Raw genomic sequence first — 22,631 nt, 5'->3', positions numbered from 1 at the left:
TGTTATAATATCTCAGATTCTCTTCCAAGAGTCTAACAACGTGGATATGTTTCAAACATCACAATGATTGACCTTTTCTTCATCACTTTCATTAAGTTCACTCTGATCTTTTTGAAAGTCCAACTTCTACTCTCATTTACCACACTATGTAAATAGTAAGACAAATGTTTGTTAATCCTTATCCTCTACTAAGTATTTACTTTAAGGAAAGGAAAGGAAAGAAAAGAAGAAGTTGCATAACTTTAGTTAGATCATCCCTAGCTTTGCTCAACTTTTCGTTAAGTACTTGGGCTGCATGAAGCCAAGTCAGGACCATTTGATAGTTTGCTATTGCATTTGTAAGGATTTGTTACCATAGAGTTACTAATCAGGCTTACATCGAGGGGCACAGTTGCTTGGCCTCCTGGCTCACAGAATGAAAGTTGTGTGTTCAAATCTTGGCCTAGTGCTTTAGGCTCTGGTAATGCCATCAACATTTGCATATATGCCGTCTTCTGAAGGAATACTATGTCCTTTTGATTTATACATCTATAAATGATTGTTGAATCAAATCAGTTGTATGCAATAATTATAGAATTTAGATACAATCAATTTTCATAGCTTCAAATGTTGACCTAGGTAGAAAAATGGGCTGGTTATTGAGGCTTCATTACAAAATTTGGCATCTTGGACAGATATTAAATTGCTTGACCTGAATCGTTTAATGACTCAATTGTTTCATTAACCAGGCAGTGTATTAAGGGATTGAATATTATTTGATGGAAGGGCAGCAATGGTGTTCTGCACACAAAATGTATGCAGATCTACGGTTTCAAGCCAGGATTTTGAACTGTATTCAGTTGCATCTTGATAGTTTAATGTCCCATCATGACATCATGAGTAATTGAGTACGCCTCTAAATATTATCATACGATCACAACTCAAACACTTGTCATTAACCAGAGTAGATCTTCCTTTGAAAACATCTGGAGTGCATCTGAGATGTATGTCTATCTGATGGCATTGCATCATATCCCCTTCCTGACTTGATCTTAATCTTGATTTGAGACCTCAAGTTATCCTTTCATAAAATATTTTATCACATTTTCCTCTTTCTTATCTTTGGATGTGTTGCAGGCAGTGCCGTTCTTCTCTATCAGGCTCTCTTCCCTTTCTCATTCTCTCTCTCTCTCTCTCTCTCTCTCTCTCTCTCTCTTTCTCTCTTTCCTTTCCCTCCTTCTCTCTTTCACTCTCTGTATTTATCTTTCTCTTTCTCTCACTTTCAATATTTCTCATTTCCCCTCTTTTCCTTGCTTTTTTCTATCCATAACCCTTGCTCTCTCTCTCTCTCTCTCTCTCTCTCCCTTTCTCTTTGTCTCCCTCTTTCTCCATCGTTTTTCACCACACCCCTCTCACTTTGCCCTCTCTGTCTGTCTCCCTCAATCTCTCTCTCTCTCTCTCTCTCTCTCTCTCTTTCTTTCTTTTTCTTTCTCTTTCTCTTTCTCTTTCTCTTTCTCCGTCTTGCTCTTTTCCCCTCTTGCGCTCTCTCCACATTTTCACTCATTCTCTGTTCATGTATGTTTTATTTTCTCTGTCACCTCCATCTTTCACTGTAGGTTTGTTGTACTAATGTATTCGTCTGTCTCAAAGAGATTACTACATTCTTTCCCTCTTATCCAACCCTTTCCGCGAGATGCAGCCTCCGACCGAAAACCTTTCAAAAATTTCATTTCAAACGACTCCTCCGCAAAAAAAAAATCATCTCCAATCTGATTTATTGCACCGTGATGAAATGCATCCTGTGACAACAGACTTTATATGCCCGTTTTCTTCCCTTCCCAAACATACGTAATCACACCCATTACATGTAAAAGAAATTAACTTACAGTTCTAAAGCTTCACCTAAATCAAACTGACATATATATCCTCTCAGTGTATGAAAATGAAAATTCAAAAGCTAAACATCTAATGTTTCCCTTTGCTAAGCCCCATGTGTTATGTTTCCCCCGGCTGTTGGCGTGTATGTTATCTGTCTGTTCTCCAGGCTTTATCCTGTATATAAACCTGATTATGATTATTTTTAAGTTCATAAAGGAAACAAGCATTTATCCATAAGTTATGGATTAGTTATGCAAAGTTTAGTCATACATTTTTGGCAAAGAAATCCTTATCATAACGAAAGGATATGACTATTTTAAAATCACATCAATTTGTGAAGTGAGAACCATCCTGTTACGGGGTATTGTTGAATGTTGATGTAGTTCTGAGTTTTTTCTTATGAATGTTGTTATAAAATTTACACTGTAATACTGTTTCTTCTTCTTAAATGTCATATAACGATCATGTAAGCCATGAGCGGATCTGGAATTTTATAAAGGGGAGGGTAGCATAACATTTTATATTGTTAGTATAGCACAATTACGAGCACAATATCTGTCAAGCAATTAAAAAGGGTTATTACATTTTGAGGCTAAAGCACTTTTAAAAGTATTTGACAAACCAACAACAAAAAGAATGTTTTTCAAATTTGTAGGTGCCCTTTGAGTTTAAAATTTGAAGGGGGCACTAGATTATAATGAGGGGCACGTTGTTTCTCGTGTACATGAGGTATGTCTGATTAGGTTGTTTTTTTAATGGAGATATGACCAGTTGTGCCCCCTCCCCCTTCCCCCACTATGCATGTAAGCAGCCACAAGCAGCCTTTGTAGTGGCATCAGGGACGTTAATGCAGTGTTTATCAAACTAATTATTGATCAATGTCAAAAGTTATACAGTCATACTCAAGCAATCTAATTAATATGTCCACTGCTCTGCATTTAGCAAGGTCAATTGCTTAAGTACTTAAGTAAACATTTTCAAAGTTAAGAGCAAACATATACATTCCATCGAGGATTGTATTGAATCACATTGAGTATGAAATCATTTTGGAAGCAATAATAGCATAAGAGCAATCCCTGAAAGAGACTTTTGTTACAGAAATGATAATTAAAGAGCTTATATGGATCCCAGTCAGTCAAGCCAACTAATGATATGCAACATGAATCATGTTTGTGAAAACATTTCAGGAACATGTTTCTGGTAAGCCTGAATTGGAGCAGAAAATATTTGAAATGTCAACAGACCGGAGGATCAAAAGCCAAACTAATCGAGTAGATGGTTGGGGATTAATCGCACCAAATTGCCAAATTGGTCACAAAATGAGGCAAAATTTGGTAATATGAGCCAATTAATTGGTCCGTGTTGTGTATATTCTCAAGCAATACGGGTAGCTTCAAATTAACCATAATTGAAACAAGCATGTGCAGATGTTTTGTTTTGAAATATATGAAATGTCATGGAATACTGTTTAATCAAGGGTGACATGTAACGTTTAATTGATATCAGGATGATATATTCTGAGTCCTAACTTTTCGCAGGCTTACTTTAGTAGAATAGAATTTGTAAGCAGGTGCTCTCAATACATGCTAAATGACATCATTGTGGTAGGGAAGAGTGACCTGAAATTATTTTGTCCTGATAAGTTGCCTGGTCATATTTTCATCAGCATTTGTACGAGTTCTGTGTATGCTAATTGGCTGATAATTGCTAGGGCATTGTTAGCTGTCTTCAACTCTCCATTTGAAAGCTAATGTTCCAAATGTTCAGATACATGTGTATTACATGTTACATTTTTTACTTCATAGGTGGGTTTTTTTTAATTTTGGTTGTTTGTCATGTTTATGGGTACCTGCTTAGCAAGTTCCGACGAAACACCGGAGTGCAGCTATAGAGGGGAGGGTGAATGATAGATAACCTTGGTAGAATCTAGAGCAGATCAGTGATGAGACAGAGAGGAAACCGTGTGCAAACTGTCATTAAAAATCAGAAAGAGATCCGTTATCCCAGGCTTGTCTGTTCCGCAAATGACTTCATCTGACTCAACTACATTCAGCACCTTCAGAAAAAAACGGTGTAGATGATTAAAGAGACAATGAGACTATGTTTTTTATTATCATTCATATATTTATTTTTAATCATCCTCTCTCTCTCGTTCCCTCTTTCTATCTATCTTTTGTTTTTTTCTTCCCCCTCTCTTCCTCTATAAGAGACATAATATTAAACATACATAATGCATTCTCATCGATAAAGAACATTAAACTATACATCCTTCCTGGTCTGTCCCCCTACTGCAGGTCTAAAAAAAGGGATTAAGCCTCCGTAAGCTTGAAAAGTTCTTTTAATAGCTTTCTTACTTCCGGCAGTTGACGGAATGGTGTTTTAATTTTTTTTAAACCTCTCTTAGGAAGAAAAAAAAGGGAGACTCGATGTCTAATTTTGTTGAACCCATTTCTCTGCATGGTTCTACAACACGTACTCCAGCAACAGTTGCTCTGTCATCAATATCCTACTCCAGCCAAAATCCTTCCTTCAACAGTACACCTAACCCTAACCTGCATCTTTAAAGAAATAAACACTGGGAAAAATGTTGCTGGAGAAAAAGTTTAGTCACTCTACATACTGTTTCATAGTTTAGCCCCACCCTGTCCGTTCTTCAGTGAAATTCATCTCTGAATTGTCCTTCTAAACACCTTTCTTTAAACCAAAACCTTGCATTTTAATAGGAAAACAGGTGTTTTTCCCAAAAATGAACAAATTCTGCCTTTGTCTCCTGTACAGTTTTGTATCGAATGCAAAGCAATTGATTTACAAGTTATAGAGGTCTATCACACCATGCTGCATTCCAAATATTGGAAATAATTAAGGAAACTTGGGACTGTACCTTTAAACTCTGACTGTGAGATGCTATTCAGACAGACAGCTGTCAACATGTTAAAGGTTGAATTGTGTTGTCATCAGACATGATGCCTTGTTAAGGGTGTTGCATATATAGGGCTTACCTCGAATCATCAGGTCTTTGCATCGTCCGGTTGGGGGGAGGTCGTATGACGCAAGGACACAACTTTTTGTAGATTTGCTGTATGGTTTTCACAAAGTGTCAGCTAAATTAATTGGACGAGACCCATTGTAGATGACTTTTTGTAAAAAAAAAAGTGGCATGTTTGCACAATAGGTCGAGTAACGTGACTGTCTGAGCGGACTTGGTGACTCAATGATTTGACTTAATCTGTTACCTAGTGTTGTAAAACTAGAAGGGGTCAAAAAATACTTTCACTCTATTTCCTAATCTTTGGATAACTTTCCCCGGGAGTGCCTGTATTTTCTAGGATTCACAGGTTTTTGGTTGACTTTCTTTAAGATTTACCAATTAACAACTAATTTCTCTTATTTTGCCTGATTCAATAGTAGATTTTATCATAAATGTACAATGGATGGGTTTAATTCTATTCTAATTCTTTGATAGCTTATGGGATCAAATGCTCAAAAAGATTATGAGTAATTTTTTTTTGGTAGCTAAAGGTATTGAATCGCAAATTTTAAATTATGCATAAAGTTTGCAATTCTTTCAATTCATTGTAGGCTTATATTGTGTGTATTAGGGGAAAGGACATTAATTCCTTCTCGATCTGTAAGGATTTATCATCCGTTGAGTGCCAGAAGGGCATTAACTCATATACTCTCACACAGAGTTAACTCCCTTCTGACTATTACAAAGAACAGATGATACATGGACTCTGCACCCTTGATAATGATGGTGTCATCAGAGTCATAGTTTAATGCACTTTTGGGTGTTTTTCTCATTAATGTTATGCCCTAGCTTGGCACATGCCATATTGTAACACCTGGGTTTCTCAACAGACAACATGAGCAGACATTAATGGGACCACACAAAGACAACTTTCCGATAATAATTGGCTGAATTCCTAATAGTAAATAATGAAGGAATGTAATTTTTATACTTTAAAACTTGGGTACTAATGAAGTTAAAAATTGACCCTCTTTTGTTAGGTACTCATGGGCCCTGGATAAGCTACCCTAGGCAGTCCCTACACATAATTCAACAGTCGTGTCCTCATGCAAAATACGCTGCCCATGGCAAGGAAAGGGTTAAGGTTGTCCAGGACATTCCCCAAGTGTATGATTGAAGATGCGTTGACTTCAGCCTTGCTGTTACATTAATGAGCATTCCCCATTCATTACTGCATCAGTTATAGACCTTAATTGATCGAGCCTTTCATTATGAGCAAAATTCAATTTGGATATTGTTGCTTGCTCCACAGCGTAGCGGGATATGTTTAAAGGTCGTAGGCCTAATTTGATATTAGAAGGATAATATATACATGTACGTCTGCATGCATGAACAAGATATTAGATTATGTAATAAAGGAAATATGTCCATTTCCCATTATTTCACAGAGGAAGCCAGCTTAATATGAGCTTTACCTGTTATATTGGCTTGCTTTCAAACCCAATTATGTATTAGGTGTAAAGGGGAGAATTGAGGATTTTGTATAAAAGAGGGGGCACAATATTTCTAAAATTTTCTGACAAGCAAAATAGAAAGGTCATCATCTCAGAAGGGTGGGGTGGCACATCCTTAGAGTTGTGAACTTTAAGTATGCCATTTAAGTTTCCAAAGGGGGTGCATGGGCAGGATCTTCTCCCTAAATATGCCACTTGGTGCATGGATAATCAATTCCAGACAATGTAATATCAAATTTCATTAAAATATTTGTGCATGTTCTCATCCATCGCTGATCCCATATGAATTGGATCATAAATTGGCAGATTTGAGCTTAGTTCTATAATCCCTTTCCAATCAGTTTTGTCATGTATGGCAGGTGATTGCACTCCTGTTCTCCCACCAACCCTCCCACCAACCCTCCCCCCCCCCCCCTTTTTTTTCTTTTTTTTTTTTCTTTTTTTTTGTAATAATTATTTTTGGATGAATTCCCCAACTATGGAGAACATTCACATGGCCATTTGGCTTTATGATATGTATTCTAGATTCTGTAACAGTCGTGCTGCTTGGGGATTGTTGTGGCATTATTGCTGGCTGAATAAAGGAAAAAAAGACACGCTTATGTAGGGCGTTTCGAGTTGTGTATTCCCCTTTTTTGAAGTGTCCTTCTTGTCATCTTTCTCTGCATATTTCTTTGATTCTTTTTTTCCTCTTTTGCCCATGAATAAGATCTCTTGTTTAATCCAGATCCATTCTTCATAGTACCCTACGGTATGGTTATATCAGTCAGTATCGTTTCGCAGAACGTATCAGCCCGAAATTGATCGGTCTAGATCGCACCAGCACGACCTACATGTATGAACAAGCCCTCTACCACCTGCTCCCCTAGCTCATATTGGTGTGGTTAACCATTACCATGCTCACATACACCCTCCAACATTCAGACAGGAAATTGGTCCAGCTCGCACCTAGGAGTTAGTTTTTGCGCCATCCTGGTAAACCTCAACATGATGTTGATTCTGCACTCTCCATCAGTCCCTGGGATGCTAGCTGGGAGGCTTGATTGTGATATAGGAAGATCGAGTGTTCATTCTCTCTCTCTCTCTCTCTCTCTCTCTCTCTCTCTCTCTCTCTCGGTCTCTCTCTTTCTCTCTCTTTCTATTTCTTTCCTTTTTTCATTGTTCTTTCTTGCTTAATGTCTTACAGCAGTTACTCATCTTATGTTTTTTTAAATTCTAAATTGATTATTGTTTGTTTGTTGAAGAATAAACATCTTTTTTTGCCAAAAGCCAGAAGGATAATAACCTATTAGATACACTTTGTTATGTGTGTGTTTTTCTGCTTCTCCATCTTACACACATTTTTCATAGAGCCTAGCCCAAGTTATCCTAGGCTTAGTTTTAAAAGGGTTAGCTCTATTTTGAAGGATCAGAATTGATGCTTTTCTGGATTGCAGCTGACAAGCATGGTGGTCTTATGACTTTATTTTTATGCCTCCGTTACGAAGTAGCCGGAGGCATTATGTTTTCGGGTTGTCCGTCCGTCCGTCCGTCCGTACGTCCGAACGTCCGTACGTCCGTCCGTCCGTCCGTACGTCCCGTTCTCGTGATCGCGTTATCTGAAGAACCGATTGATGGATTCCTGCCAAACTTTGGTCATGTATGTTACTTGCAGAGCCGATGAACTGATTAGATTTTGGGGTCACGAGGTCAAAGGTCAAAGGTCACAGGGCTCATTATGTATGCAAAAACAGCTCGTGATCGTGTTATCTGAAGAACCGATTGATGGATTCCTGCCAAACTTTGGTCTTGCATGTATCTTGCAGAGCCGATGAACTGAATAGATTTTGGGGTCACAAGGTCAAAGGTCAAAGGTCACAGGGCTCATTATGTATGCAAAAATAGCTTGTGATCGCATTCTCATTAGAACAGATTGATGGATTCCTGCCAAATTTCGATCATGTATGTATCTTGCAGAGCCAATGAACTGAGTAGATTCATGGGTCATGAGGTCAAAGGTCATGGGCTCATTATGTATCCAAAAATAACTTGTGAACGCATTCTCATTAGAACTGACAGATGGATTACTATTTAACTCAGGACATCTTGCAGAGCCAATGAACTGAGTAGATTTTAGGGTCATCAGGTCAAAGATCAAAGGGTCATATATGTATATGAGAAATTGCTTGTAATCACGATATTCTGAGAACCTCTTAATGGATTACAATTGAACTTGAATTTGAAAAATTTCTTCTGTTTTGGTTTGTAAAATTGCTCTATGATGGAGGCATCATTTTCGACTGCGCGCAGTCGAAGTTCCATCTAGTTGTCTCTATTTTTAGTTACACCTATGAACTGCATCTACGGTAGATACGAGCTGCGGGTAATACTCCATTGTCTGTACATGAAGAGAATGTATAATCATATCTGATGATTATTAATAATTTCTTTTATTTCCTCCTCCATTTCTCTCTCTGTTTCCATAGGTGGTGACCCACAGAGTGAATTGGTGAGGCATTTCTTGATCGAGCCCAACGCCAGAGGGGTGCGGCTGAAGGGGTGCGTCAATGAGCCCGTCTTCAGTAGCTTATCGGCACTCATCTACCAGCACACCCTGACTCAGTTGGCCTTACCCATCAAGCTCGTCCTACCAGATATGGGTAAGTTGTTTCTTCTTCTCTCAACCCCCCTCCCACACCCCCTCCCCCTCCACACCCACACACACACTTAAGTCTGGTGTAGAGACGACATGGTCTTGTGGATAAGCAGCAACTTCTTTAGACGTACACCAGGGCACTTCTTATAAACAGTTGCAATAGTCTTTTTTGTAATATGCCAACTGAAGTGTGATATAAATGATTTCATTCACCTGTTATTAAGAATTGTATCTCAAAAGTCAGAATGCAAATTACATACATTAGTTGGTGCTAGGTAGGGCAAGCCATAATGTTTGTCCTATCAAGCAACAACCGATGTATATATGCAACAGGTGAATTAAATAATTTGTATGAGAGGCACTTTACAAAGAAGTATGCAATAAATTTGGTTACATTAAGAAAATGGCCTATTGATCTGGAGTGCTAGCAAGTTGAGATCAATATTGAATCAATGGCAACAGACGAAGCCCGAGACTATGGCTCAAACAGGGCTCAAATAGGCAGGGTTCATATCCCAGCCATAATTTAATAGTAACATTAACTTTTTTTAAACTTTAAGTGAACACAAGAGTTCTGATTGACCTTTGCATCATTCTGAGTTGCCATTATGGAAAAGAGACAATTTATTATTAATTTAGAATGAGATTACTTTAACCCCCATTTCACCATTTAAACAATTTAATTCTACCTTTTCTCTTTAAGTTGTTTTACTTGGAAATATCTTATATCAAAATTTGTTATTTAAGAGAAATTTATGGAAAAACATAGATGATTCTTTCACTACCAGTGATCATAATCAATTTGACATATTATTTGCCTATTGCTACATTCTAGGTGATAAAAACTCTTCGGCATCTCTTGATTGTAAGTAATTGACTATATATCAACTAAATTCAAATGTTGGCAATCATATATATATATCCTTCTTTCTGGGTTTCTTGTTTTGGATCTGACGCAACTGTGGATAACAGTGGTGATGGTGATGTAACTCTAACCTGTGGAGTCCATTTGATATGAGAAACTCTCCATCTGTTAACTTTTATTATAATCATTAACTATTTATGGTGAGCAGGATAAACTAACATGCAATTTGAAAACAAAACAAACAAATCATCAAATAGCTACATTTAAGAGTCATATTACCTAAGAAGAGCAAGCAAAAATATCATATATATATATATAAGTGGCAAGAACTACAAGCATTGAAAAGGATCCATTATTGGATGAGTAATAATTGTGCAGTTCTAAAACAAATATTGTGAAATTAACTATAAGCAAAGTGAAAGCAACTATAGAATTGTTCTGCCAACTTATATAGTTGACTTAGCATTCAACCATGGACTGTAGCGATTGATACTTTTTTTGGAGAATAAAAAACCTTGATTTCAACCAGGATATTTTTTGTGTGGTCATGATGGTGATGATCCACAGCACTTGTGTGTCGCCATTTATCTGTTTCAAACATTAAAAACCATCCATCCTTCCAATATTCATGCTTTAAGATACATCAGAGGTAGCAGAAGCATTCATTGGTTTCCAACTTCCATGAACATTATTATACATGCTGCATATCACAAGCTGTTTACATTGTTATATTTGAAATGTCAGTTCATAAAGTTGGCTGCTTTACAACAAACAAATAAAAACTGTACTGGCCTGGTTCAATGGTGTTTTTTTCACTTGCAGAGTCGTAGTAGGTAGTAAATATTTGAAAATCTTTGAGATGCTAATTGGCAAAAACTTATTGAAATCTTAGTTTAACTGCATTGTTTTCATACTAAGTGCAGTTAGAGAATGAGAACAGTGTTTTAAATGATGCTAATTTGCTGAACAGATTAAAGCTTTAATTGTCCAGTTAATTATTTTTGGAAGAAAAAAAATAACCTTCTTATAAAGAAAGACATGTTAGATCAAGATACACCAATGTTTAACAACACAGTATTTTTTGTTAAGAATTTTTTTCTCACTAATTATTTAGAAATATCATGATGAAAATCCTTGAATAACAGGACTTGACTTGAACATGACGTTATCAAAACCACATTTCCCGTTCTCATCAATTCTTTTTATTTGCCTAGTTCCAGCTCGCGTGTCCCAAGTCCGCAGATATTTGTCTCCATTGTTCCATATTTTGATTGTCATTGTGCATTATAATCCTCTCAATCTTGTACAATCCCTTAGCTTGGCTGTCAGATGAGAAATAAATCACAATTTTGCAATAATCCTAGGATTTTTGTAGGGTGAACGATGAAGTTGTAAATCGTACATTGAGGCGCCAGAGATTATTGGCTTTTAATGGAATGGTGAATTTGCCATAGTTCATCCTGGTTTTACAGAGGAGACTAACTCGATATTCTAGTGCTGACATGCAGTTTTTCATTTGGGAAACATAATTTTTAAGCTCAAACTTGGCTTGGAATAATTTTTTGACAGTTTGAACTGTTTCTAAAAGCTGAGCAATATTATATTCATAGGGGAAATGAATGATTTAGTGGTCAAATTGAAAAAACTTTGTAAGGTCAAATGTGGTTTTAGTAAGATGCTAATGAAAACTGCATGCTCATGAAAATTAGTTTTGGGCAATGGGGATGCAAAAAAAAGCCATTTTGTAGTTTTCTTTTTTTTTCAAATCAAGATTTGAGCAAATAAAGTCTACAAAATAAGATAGATAGTGGTCAAATATAAATAATCATAACATCTATGCTCTTTATCTAAATAAATCAAGAGGTAAGGAATTAGTAAGGAATGTTGTAGGTTTTTACTTTAATCTCTTTTTAACTTTCTTTCTACAAAGGGCACTTAGTTGTGCCTGGTTTTTCGCTGAAAATAAAGTTTGATATTCCCCCCTTGTGTGATATTAACTGTGAATTCTGATTATGCATGCATTAAGCAGTGTTTTTCTACGGTCTTAACCATGGATTCAATGTTGAGAAATAACACCAGTCAAATACAACAGTATGGCTGATTGAGATCATGTTTTGGGGGATGTGCCTCAAAAGCCCTCAATGGATCTCGTCCTATCGTAAAGAAAAGATGAGCGATCGTGCAGAACTTATTGGATTAATCCTCTAAAAAGTGATATATTTGTCAATTTTCAGTCACGCAAACATTCCAGACTTGTGTGTCAAAGAGATTCAACCTGCCATAGATAACCAATAAATGATAATTGTTCCGTAAATGTTTCAAAGAGCTAGTAGCTATCTGTGCGGTCAAAATCATCCTTTTGTTTCTGGTAGTGTTTAGTGGTGTTTACTTGGTTTATAACAGTCATATTTAGAAAAAGAAATCAGGCATGACTATCTGTACAAGTGCTGTTATCCGACAAACAAAATTATTTACCATTTCTCTTTCAAAACCGTGGGAAATTTTACACCATTCCGAGCCAATATTTAGTATTTTATTGTGATTAATTTTAAAACTTCCTTTAAAAAATAGTATATAATACTTTTTAATCTTTTTATTTTGCTGCTGTGAATCTTTCCATTTGATGTGGAGATGCATTGATAAACCTGTATCTAAGATCTATTCTTGGTGTACTCTGTGTGTAAACTGTCCACGTACTAAACTACATGTATCTTGACTAAAATGTAACTTGTTAGATGTTAAATGTTGTTAAGAAAATAGAGACAAATCTTGTTAAAATTGTTAAATATAGATGTATTTCAACTCTTAAGTGTTGCTATGTTGGTGAACAACAAAGCACATGATGAATCACATGTACAACAAAATTACGTTAAAATGTACGTGACTTGCACAAATTTTGTAGCTGAAATTTGCCATCAACCTGCCAAGAATGAGCCACGTAGCTAACAGCAGCATGTGATGTATCAGTTAATACATACGGATTGATAGGAACAAGTGGTATGGTATCTGGGAATAACAAATAAATGTTGGGGTTTATCTGATCAGTGGCATTATTTGAAATCATCATCATCTACAAGTTTTAAATGGATATGTAATTCACATGCCTATCACAAGCGCAAAATATTCAAGAATATTTATCTTTTTTTTCCATGTCAATTTCAAAATTGTACATCTTTTTCAACTCAAGTTGTCCATATATTTATAAAAAAAATGTATGTAGCATCACCAGTATATACCCCTCACACGTCAAAGTTGCATTGTTTTTTGGCATTCATCCATACATTTTTTAATAACGTCATAAAGTTTATGAGCTGTGTTGATAAAATAAGCAAAGTTCATGCACTTCCCCCTCAAAAGTGTCCCTCGATGTCTTATACTTCCTCTCACGTTCAATTTCTCTACCTGTTCCAAAGCCAAGATTGCTCAAAGTGTTTAACTATGATTAAGATTAGGTAACCGATAAGCAAACTTCCCTTAGGAGGGTAGCTGAATTTTCATGGTATAAATTTAGAAAGTTAGGTGGTTTTTTAACTTTTAGCTGTCAGTATCATTCCTAATTTGTTTATCCTTCCTTCGATATATTCCTTTCTCATAAACAAACCTATTAACCAGGCTAAAGATTGGGAACGTGATTGGGAATCTAATTCTTTCATACAGGAAGATTCTTGAAGATTAACATTGGGTGCTTTGGGCATGCACAACAATTATTTAAACTCATCAATTTTCTGCAGATGAAGCTCTGTTTTTGCATTGTTATTGACAGAAATATTTTATGACTATTTATGATGCAAAATGATGCAAACCTACAATACCCAATTAATGCAATTCAAGTCAAATGAAAACACCGGACCTATAGGGGGAGCAGAGCTTTCATTGGCGCTAAATATAACAATCCATCATTTCAATTCTTGCCACATATATTTTTGTATATTTGTATATACCTTACAATATTTTTTTCATGCATTTATTCATTTTATTTATAACCAAAGTTTTCAAGAAACAATATATTTCAGCTAGTCTACATTTATTAAATAGAGCCAACACAAAGACACAAGCATGACATGTTTTTCCTTTAGGATTGGAACTAGCAGATAAAAATACTTTATTCAGAGTAATATAATTCAAGCTATTCTTTCTCTTTATCTCACTCCCTCTGAATACAGATTCAACAGGCGCTGATGCCACTGACTCCACTCTGGATCCCAAGTCAGCAGCATCGTTATTACATCAGGGAGCAGGTATGATAAATGGAACATTCACTAACATCTAAAGTTTATTGAACTCTTGCCAACACTTGCTGTTATCAATATTTGGTCAGGTTAAAAATACTGCTTTTAATTGAAGTCACTGAAAAGAAAAGTAGGTTGCAATGTGTGCTCAAAATGCTTTGAAGCATAATACTTTTGCAACCTGACAATGATCATGTTATTCGTCTTGTCACATCTATGCATAGTTTGTGTTGATTAATTGTTGTTTTATATTTATGTAGTGAAGTATTTTTTTTATATAGAGGTCAAACTTTCCGGAAATTGACACGTATTCATTTTCCCTGCACTTTTCATTTAAAACTGAAAGGAATCAACCACTGAATACAAAGAATAATACAATCAACAAATTTTCATACAGGTTTAACAAAATAACCATTAGCAGGTCAATCTTTACGACCTCTATTGATTTATTGCATATCAAGAATGCAGCATGTGGGGGAAAATCAATTAAGTTTCAGCTGGGCAGATTTCCCTGTCTTTAATGGAATTCTAAGCCAACTTGTTAAGTACCGGGAAGCTGAATTTGTGGTTCGTCAACAGCAAACGTTGAAATGGTGGTGACAAAATTAATCAATCGGTTGAGGTCATAGGATATTGAAATGTCTATATTAATGATATAAGACCCTAAAGGGTGTTAAAAGATGAAAATAAGGGTAACTAATAAAGATCGATGATGGAAAAGATAGAGGAATGCTGGCCAACGGTAGAACAGGAGGAAGGTGGGGTTCAGGAGCCCCCCCCCCCCCCCCCCCCCGGATAAAAAAGAGCCCCTATAGTAATGAAAGTACCCCTTGCAATTCAGCAAAGGCAGCTTTTGTCTTTGGATCAACACTTTTGTCTGTCTTCATAAAACTTCAATATATTCACATTCATTGTTTGCCTTTCCCTTCCCAGCATGCAAAGTGTTGTACATAGACAGTGTGGACATGGAATCGTTGACTGGATCAGAATCTGTACGGGAAGGCTTGACTAAGACGTTGAGTGCCAAGAAGAAACCTGAGCCCGTCGTCGTGCACTTCAAGGTGTCCTCAAAGGGCATCACACTCACAGATACGCAGAGAAAGTAAGTCTTCTGATCATCTTATCTTGTCTTTGCAGGATAGACAAAGTAGTTCTACGATACCTTTTCCAGTGTCTGTCAATATCCTGCACTAACCAAATTCCTGGATAAACACATTATTATTATCCAACTTTAACCCTAACTCTGAGCCTAAATTATCTAACTTTAAACCAAATTGCAACCCGAACCCTATAACTGTGATGAAGTAAAGTTTGGAGCAGTAGCTACTTGAGCAAATTGCAGGTCACCAAGAAAAATAGACAGTACTTATGTCAATTAGTTTATAAAATATTTGAACAGTATCAAAAACATGTCTTGGCATTGCTATTTTTTAAAAAGGTTAGAAAACCCATACTACTTTGCTGTCAACATACATTGAATGGATAAATGGAGATGGGATTTTAACGCTATTTCAATTCTCTATATATCTTCCAGTCATCCTAATGCATGATTCACCTCTGCAAGGAAAGGAAATATACAAATGACAGAGAATACGATTTATCTATGAATGTTTTTTAATGAACTTGTTGTCTTCTTTTCTGTTGTCCAGGTTATTCTTCAGAAAGCACTACCCTGTCAAGTCTATCCTGTTCTGTGGAATGGACCCACTCGCAAGAAAGTAAGTCATTCAAAACTCTTGAAATTTTCATTTACATAATGGGTCTAGAAACTCAATGATTTCACTCTCCCTCATGTTTTTAAATTAAACAGTTTGCCAAATTGTAATTCCTTTGAAATAGACTGCTTGTCTATTGAATCATCTTTTATGATGCTACTGCAGGTAATTCTTGATAAATTCTGCTGCAGAATGATTCTCCATGGCATTACTTGTAGAGAGACTGGCGTTCTTAAAGGTGTATCTTAATTTGGAAACTGCCTAGATAGAATTCTCTTTATCAATGTGTAGATTGTGTGCTGCTCATGATGGTATGCACTAACAGTCATCTACATCTTTGGTGGTACATTTTTGCCACCTTACTTTGTGGTTTAAGTCGCGATGGCTTGTCATGTTGTTCTTGTCTTGTTATTGTTATATTTGCATTTATCAATAGCATTAACAATTGATTTTTTTAATTCAGTTGTATTTTTTTCACCCAGCTTGTTTATTGTAAAATACCAATTATTTTCAATTTAGTCATTTCTACTGTGAGTTATTTTAACGTCTCCAATTATTCTTTGTTTTTTTTGTAGATACCCGAGGAGAGAAGGGCAAGAAGTTGCTGAAGCAAAGTAAGCTTTTTTAATTAAAAATGTTAAATCAATATTTTCGTTAGCATTGTGCTTGTACAAATTGTTATCAGAGAGCCTTCCTTTGTATACATCTACCTAGCGTATATCTTTTAGAGCCAATTTTGGGAAATTAAATTAAATTTTTGAGAGAACCTGACCTAACTTATGCCTGGATTACATTTGCCCCGGGCGCCGTAGGATAAATTGATCTACGATTTTTTTTTGTAGACATCGTAGGAGGCTACGGGCTACGATGTTTGTGTTTACATTATCTACGAGCATCGTGCAATTTATTGTATTGGCCCTTGGGGGCAGGCCGGGGCAAATCCGTACAGAGACTGCTCAGAGATTGTATGGAAATCGTGCAATTAGCATGCAGTAGCCGTGCAGTCTCCGCACGGAAATCGTAAGGAGCCCGTGCAGCTTCCGTGCAAAGGTTGCGCGGAGAAGGCGCGGTGACCGTACAGCAACCTTGCGATAGCTGTGCAATTGCTGTGCGAATGCCCCATGAGTCTACAATCTCTGTATGATTTTTTTTTGCCCCCATGTTCACCGAAAAATCGTACGTTTGCTGCACAATCAGTGCGAGGCCTCTGGGCGATGCCCGTGCGGGGATTGTGCAATGCCACCTACGACATGTATACGGGCTACGGGCTTACGATTTTTTCAAATTTGTTTAACTTCTCGCGAAACAAAATCGTAAAGGCTGCGGAGCCCGTGAATCCATACGAAAATCTCACGGCCGCCTCCTGCCTCCGCACAGAGGCCGCACGGAAAAGGGGATACGAGCAGGATACGGGCTACGTAGACTAATCGCAGGCCAAATGTAATCCAGGCATTACAGTGTTTTCTGCAAATGATAAACTTAAATTGTAACTAAAGTTATTGAAATGTGATGGAAATCACATTTACTGGTAATTGAAGACCACAACTCCTACAAGACAAATAGCTCTCTTCTCTTATTTTTCTTTTCTCTTTTTTTTTGTTCTGTGAGAATTGACTTTCCTTTATACCAAGGATTACCAGAACTCAATATTTTACCCTCAATTATGATTTGAGATTATAGTTGTGTAGGAATTAATGCTTGCTTTTTATTATTATGCTCCTCTGAAGAAGTTCTTTTGTAGAATATTTTTATCCCAAAAGTTGTCTGAGGTATTCAAGTTTTTAATCACCACCCCCTTCTCTTTGTGTTTGTTCTTCAGAATCTTTGGATTCGTTGCCCGCAAACCAGGCAGCCTGACAGACAACCAGTGCCATCTCTTCGCTGATTGGGAGGTCGAACAACCCGCCTCTGCCATCGTCAGCTTCGTTACCAAGGTGATGCTAGGCTCCTCCTCCAAAACATCGGTCAAGACGCCCTGAGCAGACGAGGAGGAGAGGGGCCGGCGCAAAGAGGAAGACTTCCTGCATGGAGATTGGTGCTGATAAACTCTGCTTCTGTAATAATGGACTATAGAGGGAGCCAGTCAATGCAATGCATGCATGAATTGGGTCTCATAGCATGCTGTATATCATTTTATTTTTAAAAAGCTATACAATCGATTTCATGAAATGAAAAGTTAATAAGTCGATCAAAAAGTTCAGCAGTTTAAATTTTGAAATAATCATGCAACATCATGAGCAAAGGATGTTTTATCATGCTTTTTTAAATATTTGGCACTTTTTAAAGGAGCACAACCAAGTGAATAAATTTTAATGAATTTTAATGAATTTGAGATGTGATATGGAATGAATTCAATTGCCTTGATTCTGTAAATGAAATAAATTTTGAAGCACATTTTTTAATGCTCTCAAATCTGTACAGTTTTTATGAAATTTACAATCGATGAAAATTCATCTTAGTATTTATTGATAGTATTTGCAGGTATTTTCTAGGATAATTGAAGAGAATTTTCATTATTTTTGTGTATTAAAATGAGTGATGAATTTTAAGAGGAATATGTCTTATGTTGATGATGTCTTGTGTGGATAGACTTGTCGATGTTCATGTTAGCCGTTGTTATCTAGCCTTTCGACAATGAATCGTGTTTGAACAGTATGAAACTCAGATTGGACAAACTACAGAGCCTGATCCCACAGATTCATGCAATATCTCTCTCTCTCTGCAGTGTACAGCCCCTTTGAGTACATATAGTATGAATTTACTCTTTTTAAGACAGGTATAGTGAAACCTGTCTATAAAGACCGCTCAAGGGAGACAAGAAAAGCAGTCTTCATAGGAACGTGGTCTCTATATACTACCTTGTAGTTCCTTTAGTACACATTTCAATGAGAAACTCTTTTCAAGGGAAACAGAAAATGTGGTCTTTCTATACAGGTGGTCACTAGAGCAGGTTTGATTGTCCCTGTTGATGCATAAATTGTATGATCTCGACAACTCTAGCAGGGGAAACCTGATTGTGGAGCCAGGCTTAATATAGACTCTGTTGTATGTTTTTGCATGTCAACTTTTTCTATAAATGTTGAACATTTTGAAACAAGAGTAACAAATACCAAGAAAGCAAGCAAACCAACTGTGATTTACAGTGGTATGAGGCAGTTAAAGAGGCTATGTATATTCTAGTGGGTTTTTTAGGAGTGGATTTTCTTTTTCATTTCATAAAACATATAGAAATTTTGACCTGTAAGTATAACCCCCTCCACAAAAAAAATATTGCATGATTCTATATCAATGTAATTTTATATGAGATTGTTCTTCTATAGGATGTTTTCTTGCTGTACTTTAAAAAAAAATATGCATGGCATTGTTTTGATTTTGTTCTTATATCTGAAGAAAACATAACAAAAATGATTTGACTATATATATGTTTCATATGTACTTGAAAACACTGTCATACAATCAGATTCATTGAAATGGTTTGTATTCATAGAAGAGTATCATAGCAAGACTAATTTGGGAGTTCACAGATGGGGTCAATGAACTTTAACAAAACAACACTGATTAAAACACCTTCATGCATGGATTGTTTGAAACTAAACAAAATTGATTTCAAAATGATACCAAAAACACAAGTCTGAATATTTTGTTTGTGTATTCATTTTTAGTCAGTTAGTTTTGCATTTTCAAGAAAATTATAAAACAAAAACTATTTTTCAAAAAACCAAAAAAATTAAATTGCAATTTGTTTGCATCACATATTTTTAGGTAAATTACTGGTTATCAATTTTATATTAATTGATAGATTTTATATTATGTGCTTTGTTTTTTCCTTCAAGTATAAACATGTAATATTTACAACTCATTGTATGGTTTATGAATGAAATGAAGGAAAAATCAATGTTTCTTTTGTATGTTGTATTTATGAGCTCCCAAGTGCCAAGTTTTTTGAGCAATTTATTTGTGAATAATTTATCTGCGTGTTCTCTCTATCTCTCTTCTTATATCTTATATTTATTAAAAACTTTATGTACAAAAATACAAAGTTTTTAGCTGCATATGTATTCATGGTAGTGCATTATGCATTTGTCTATGTCATTTATATTTTTACTGCTACAAAACTCCCTACTTGTCTCTTACCATAATTTTCCATTATCAAACAAAACTATTCAGCCATGCTTTGGTATACAGTTCCTTATTATTAACTCTGACAGAAAACCTTTGAAGTATTCATTACGGTAATATTGAAATTACTAAATTATTCAACTGGTGTTTAAATGGTGAAAAGCTTTTTAAATCATTTTTAAAATTCAAATTGGCAGATTTCTCTCAATTCAATGCAGTTGGCTACCCACAGAGAAATCAATTAGGATTTTGCCATATTTCTCTATTTATCTAGTTATGCAATATTAAAGTCTGACATCAGTGATATCAGCTGTCATGGTTGAGCTTGATATATGTACAAAATCTGTACTATTTAAAACTTAAAACAAGTATGCTTTTTAAAGTGATTGTATCTCTTTCAGAAAGTACAGGTTCTTAACAAAATGGAAGAATAAATGAAATTCTTGTTCTCAAGTGGCCAGATGCCGCCATTCTGTCCGACATAATAACTAGAACAAAACTGCAATTATTAAATTCCTTTTGAGCTCCAAATTGTTCATAATAAAACAATTAAACTATACACAATGGGAGTAGGACACAATTTCTTAGTTAATAAATATAGAGACAGAGACAGTATATATATATTATATATAAATATGAATATTTTTCAATATGTTATTTGCTTCTGCATGAGTATTGTAGTGGTATATATATGTCTGTACATTCTTGTATTTTGTAATATATGTGTGTTTGGATGTACAGTACGAAGAACTTGTCAGAGTCTTTGTAAACTTGGAATCATGATCATTGTTTTTTTCCATTGCATATAATAGGTCCCACCATGCCATGACTCTTACAAAACAGAATTCAGACAATATTGAAAATTGATCTTGAAATGTAATTATTCTAATTCTCATGACATTAAGTCTTAGATTAGACCATGCTAATTGCATTACAGGTATGCCTCCTATACTAAAGAGAAATACAACACGAATTTGAAGAAAAACAATTGTTTGAAAACTCAATTTTTTTTTATGATTCATCAATTGCCAAATTTAGCCAACTCGATATTGAATTAAAATAAACTTTGACAGTACGCAATAAATGATTCTCAATTATTATGAATGAACCTTCATTTGGTATTTCACCATAATGGCCTAAGCTGTCACAGGCCTGTACGAGAACCTGGAATTATAACTTCAAAAGAATGTTGGTATGATGTTAACTTTAATATTGCATTACTGTGCAAAATCTGAGAATGGAAAATTATTCTGCTCAATCTTATATATTTAAATAACATTCAAATAAAATGCATTATAGCTATTGCCATGGAGAATTATTAGTATGCATCTGATGAAATGTAAGGTATCACATGTTTTGCATGTCTGAATGGAAATATGACAGTCTTGTTATACACACAGTACAAGAATGTAATAAAAGTTGTTCAACTTTAGTTCAATCGTGTCTACGATTTTTTTTGTGTCACTTCTCTTGATCTTCATAATTCTGAAAGTAATCACATTTAAGATGATGATGATTTAGGTTGATGGTGATGATGATGATGATTAGGTTGATGATGATGATTTAGGTTGATTGTGATGGTTTTGGTTGATGGTGATGATGATAATTTTAGGTTGATGGTGATGATGATGATGATTTAGGTTTATGGTGGTGATGATGATGATGATTTTGGTTGATGATGATGATTTAGGTTGATGGTGATGATGGTGGTGGTGATATTGAAAGTGAAATCATATCAAGATTGATGTTGGTAGGTACAGTGATGATGATGGTGATGGTTATTATTTTGATTATGATTATGATGGTGATGATTTTGGTCGATGGTGATGATGGTGGTGGTGGTGATATTGATGGTGAATTCATAACAATAATGATGTTGATAGGTACAGGGATGATGGTGATGATGATCTCAAGATGAAGATGATTATTATGATGATGATGATGATGACGTCGGTAATTATGATGGTGATTATGATGGTACATAATGATAACATGTCGGGTTGTGGTAGTTCTGGTGATGGTGGTGGTGGTGGTGGTGATGTTTGATTAAAAACTCTGATGCTCTCTATCATATCTTTGCTGATAATTATCCTGGTGATTATGTTCTTGATGATGACAAAGACAACCTTAACAAATACATAAGTGGTATAACTTGAAAAAGATGATTGTTATACTGCTGATGATGATGGTGATGGAGATGCTCGATTATGATGGGGATGATAATAGTGACGATGATTGTGGTAGTGGTAGTAATCGTGGTGATATAGTGTGTCGTTCTCTATCCATAAATTTCCCTTGCCATAAATGTCTATCAATAAATACTGCAGATTCTGTTAAATTATAGAAACTCGTGATAAAAAAAAGAAACCAGTCCCATATCATTCCTTGATAGAATTTATCATCCAGTATTCCAATCAAAGAGTATTATGGCAAGGCTATCATTAAATTTCTTATCAGTCTCAGAAAGGGCATGAAATTATGTTTGACTTTGGGTATTACATCACGACTAAGGATTAATTTAGATGAGCACTGCATGGTTCTACTTCTGATAACTGGACTGTAAATATGCTGTAAAACCGCAAAGAGCAAACAAAATATTCAATAATGATAATAATAATATAATAGAAACACTAACAAAAGATAATAACAATGATAATAAATGATCACCCCTCCTAAGTTTCCCCGACCTGCCACTGTTTTCTGTCAGGTCGATATGGCAAAATTAATTT

The 22,631-nt window shown here is 35.6% G+C and overlaps 1 protein-coding gene across 2 annotated transcripts in view; it reads left to right on the top strand.

Annotated features, from left to right (window-relative positions):
- The window catches only part of LOC115919752 (tensin-1-like), a 43,526-nt gene extending 22,192 nt beyond the window's left edge, over positions 1-21,334 (top strand). Inside the window, exons 4-10 of one of the 2 annotated variants that reach the window (XM_030973871.1) lie at positions 8,805-8,978; positions 9,810-9,839; positions 14,003-14,077; positions 15,002-15,170; positions 15,718-15,786; positions 16,359-16,397; positions 17,603-21,334. In XM_030973871.1, coding sequence (XP_030829731.1) covers positions 8,805-8,978; positions 9,810-9,839; positions 14,003-14,077; positions 15,002-15,170; positions 15,718-15,786; positions 16,359-16,397; positions 17,603-17,762 — 716 coding nt within the window. In that variant the 3' untranslated portion in view covers positions 17,763-21,334. The remainder of the gene's footprint in view (positions 1-8,804; positions 8,979-9,809; positions 9,840-14,002; positions 14,078-15,001; positions 15,171-15,717; positions 15,787-16,358; positions 16,398-17,602) is intronic. The other variant, XM_030973872.1, reaches the window with a different exon arrangement.
- Positions 21,335-22,631: the final 1,297 nt, after the last annotated feature.

This window comes from Strongylocentrotus purpuratus, unplaced genomic scaffold, assembly GCF_000002235.5.
Source record: "Strongylocentrotus purpuratus isolate Spur 01 unplaced genomic scaffold, Spur_5.0 spur5_scaffold_7, whole genome shotgun sequence".
Lineage (NCBI taxonomy): Eukaryota > Metazoa > Echinodermata > Echinoidea > Camarodonta > Strongylocentrotidae > Strongylocentrotus > Strongylocentrotus purpuratus.
The sequence above is the reverse complement of the archived record's forward strand: the minus strand, read 5'-3'. Positions and strand labels throughout refer to the sequence as shown.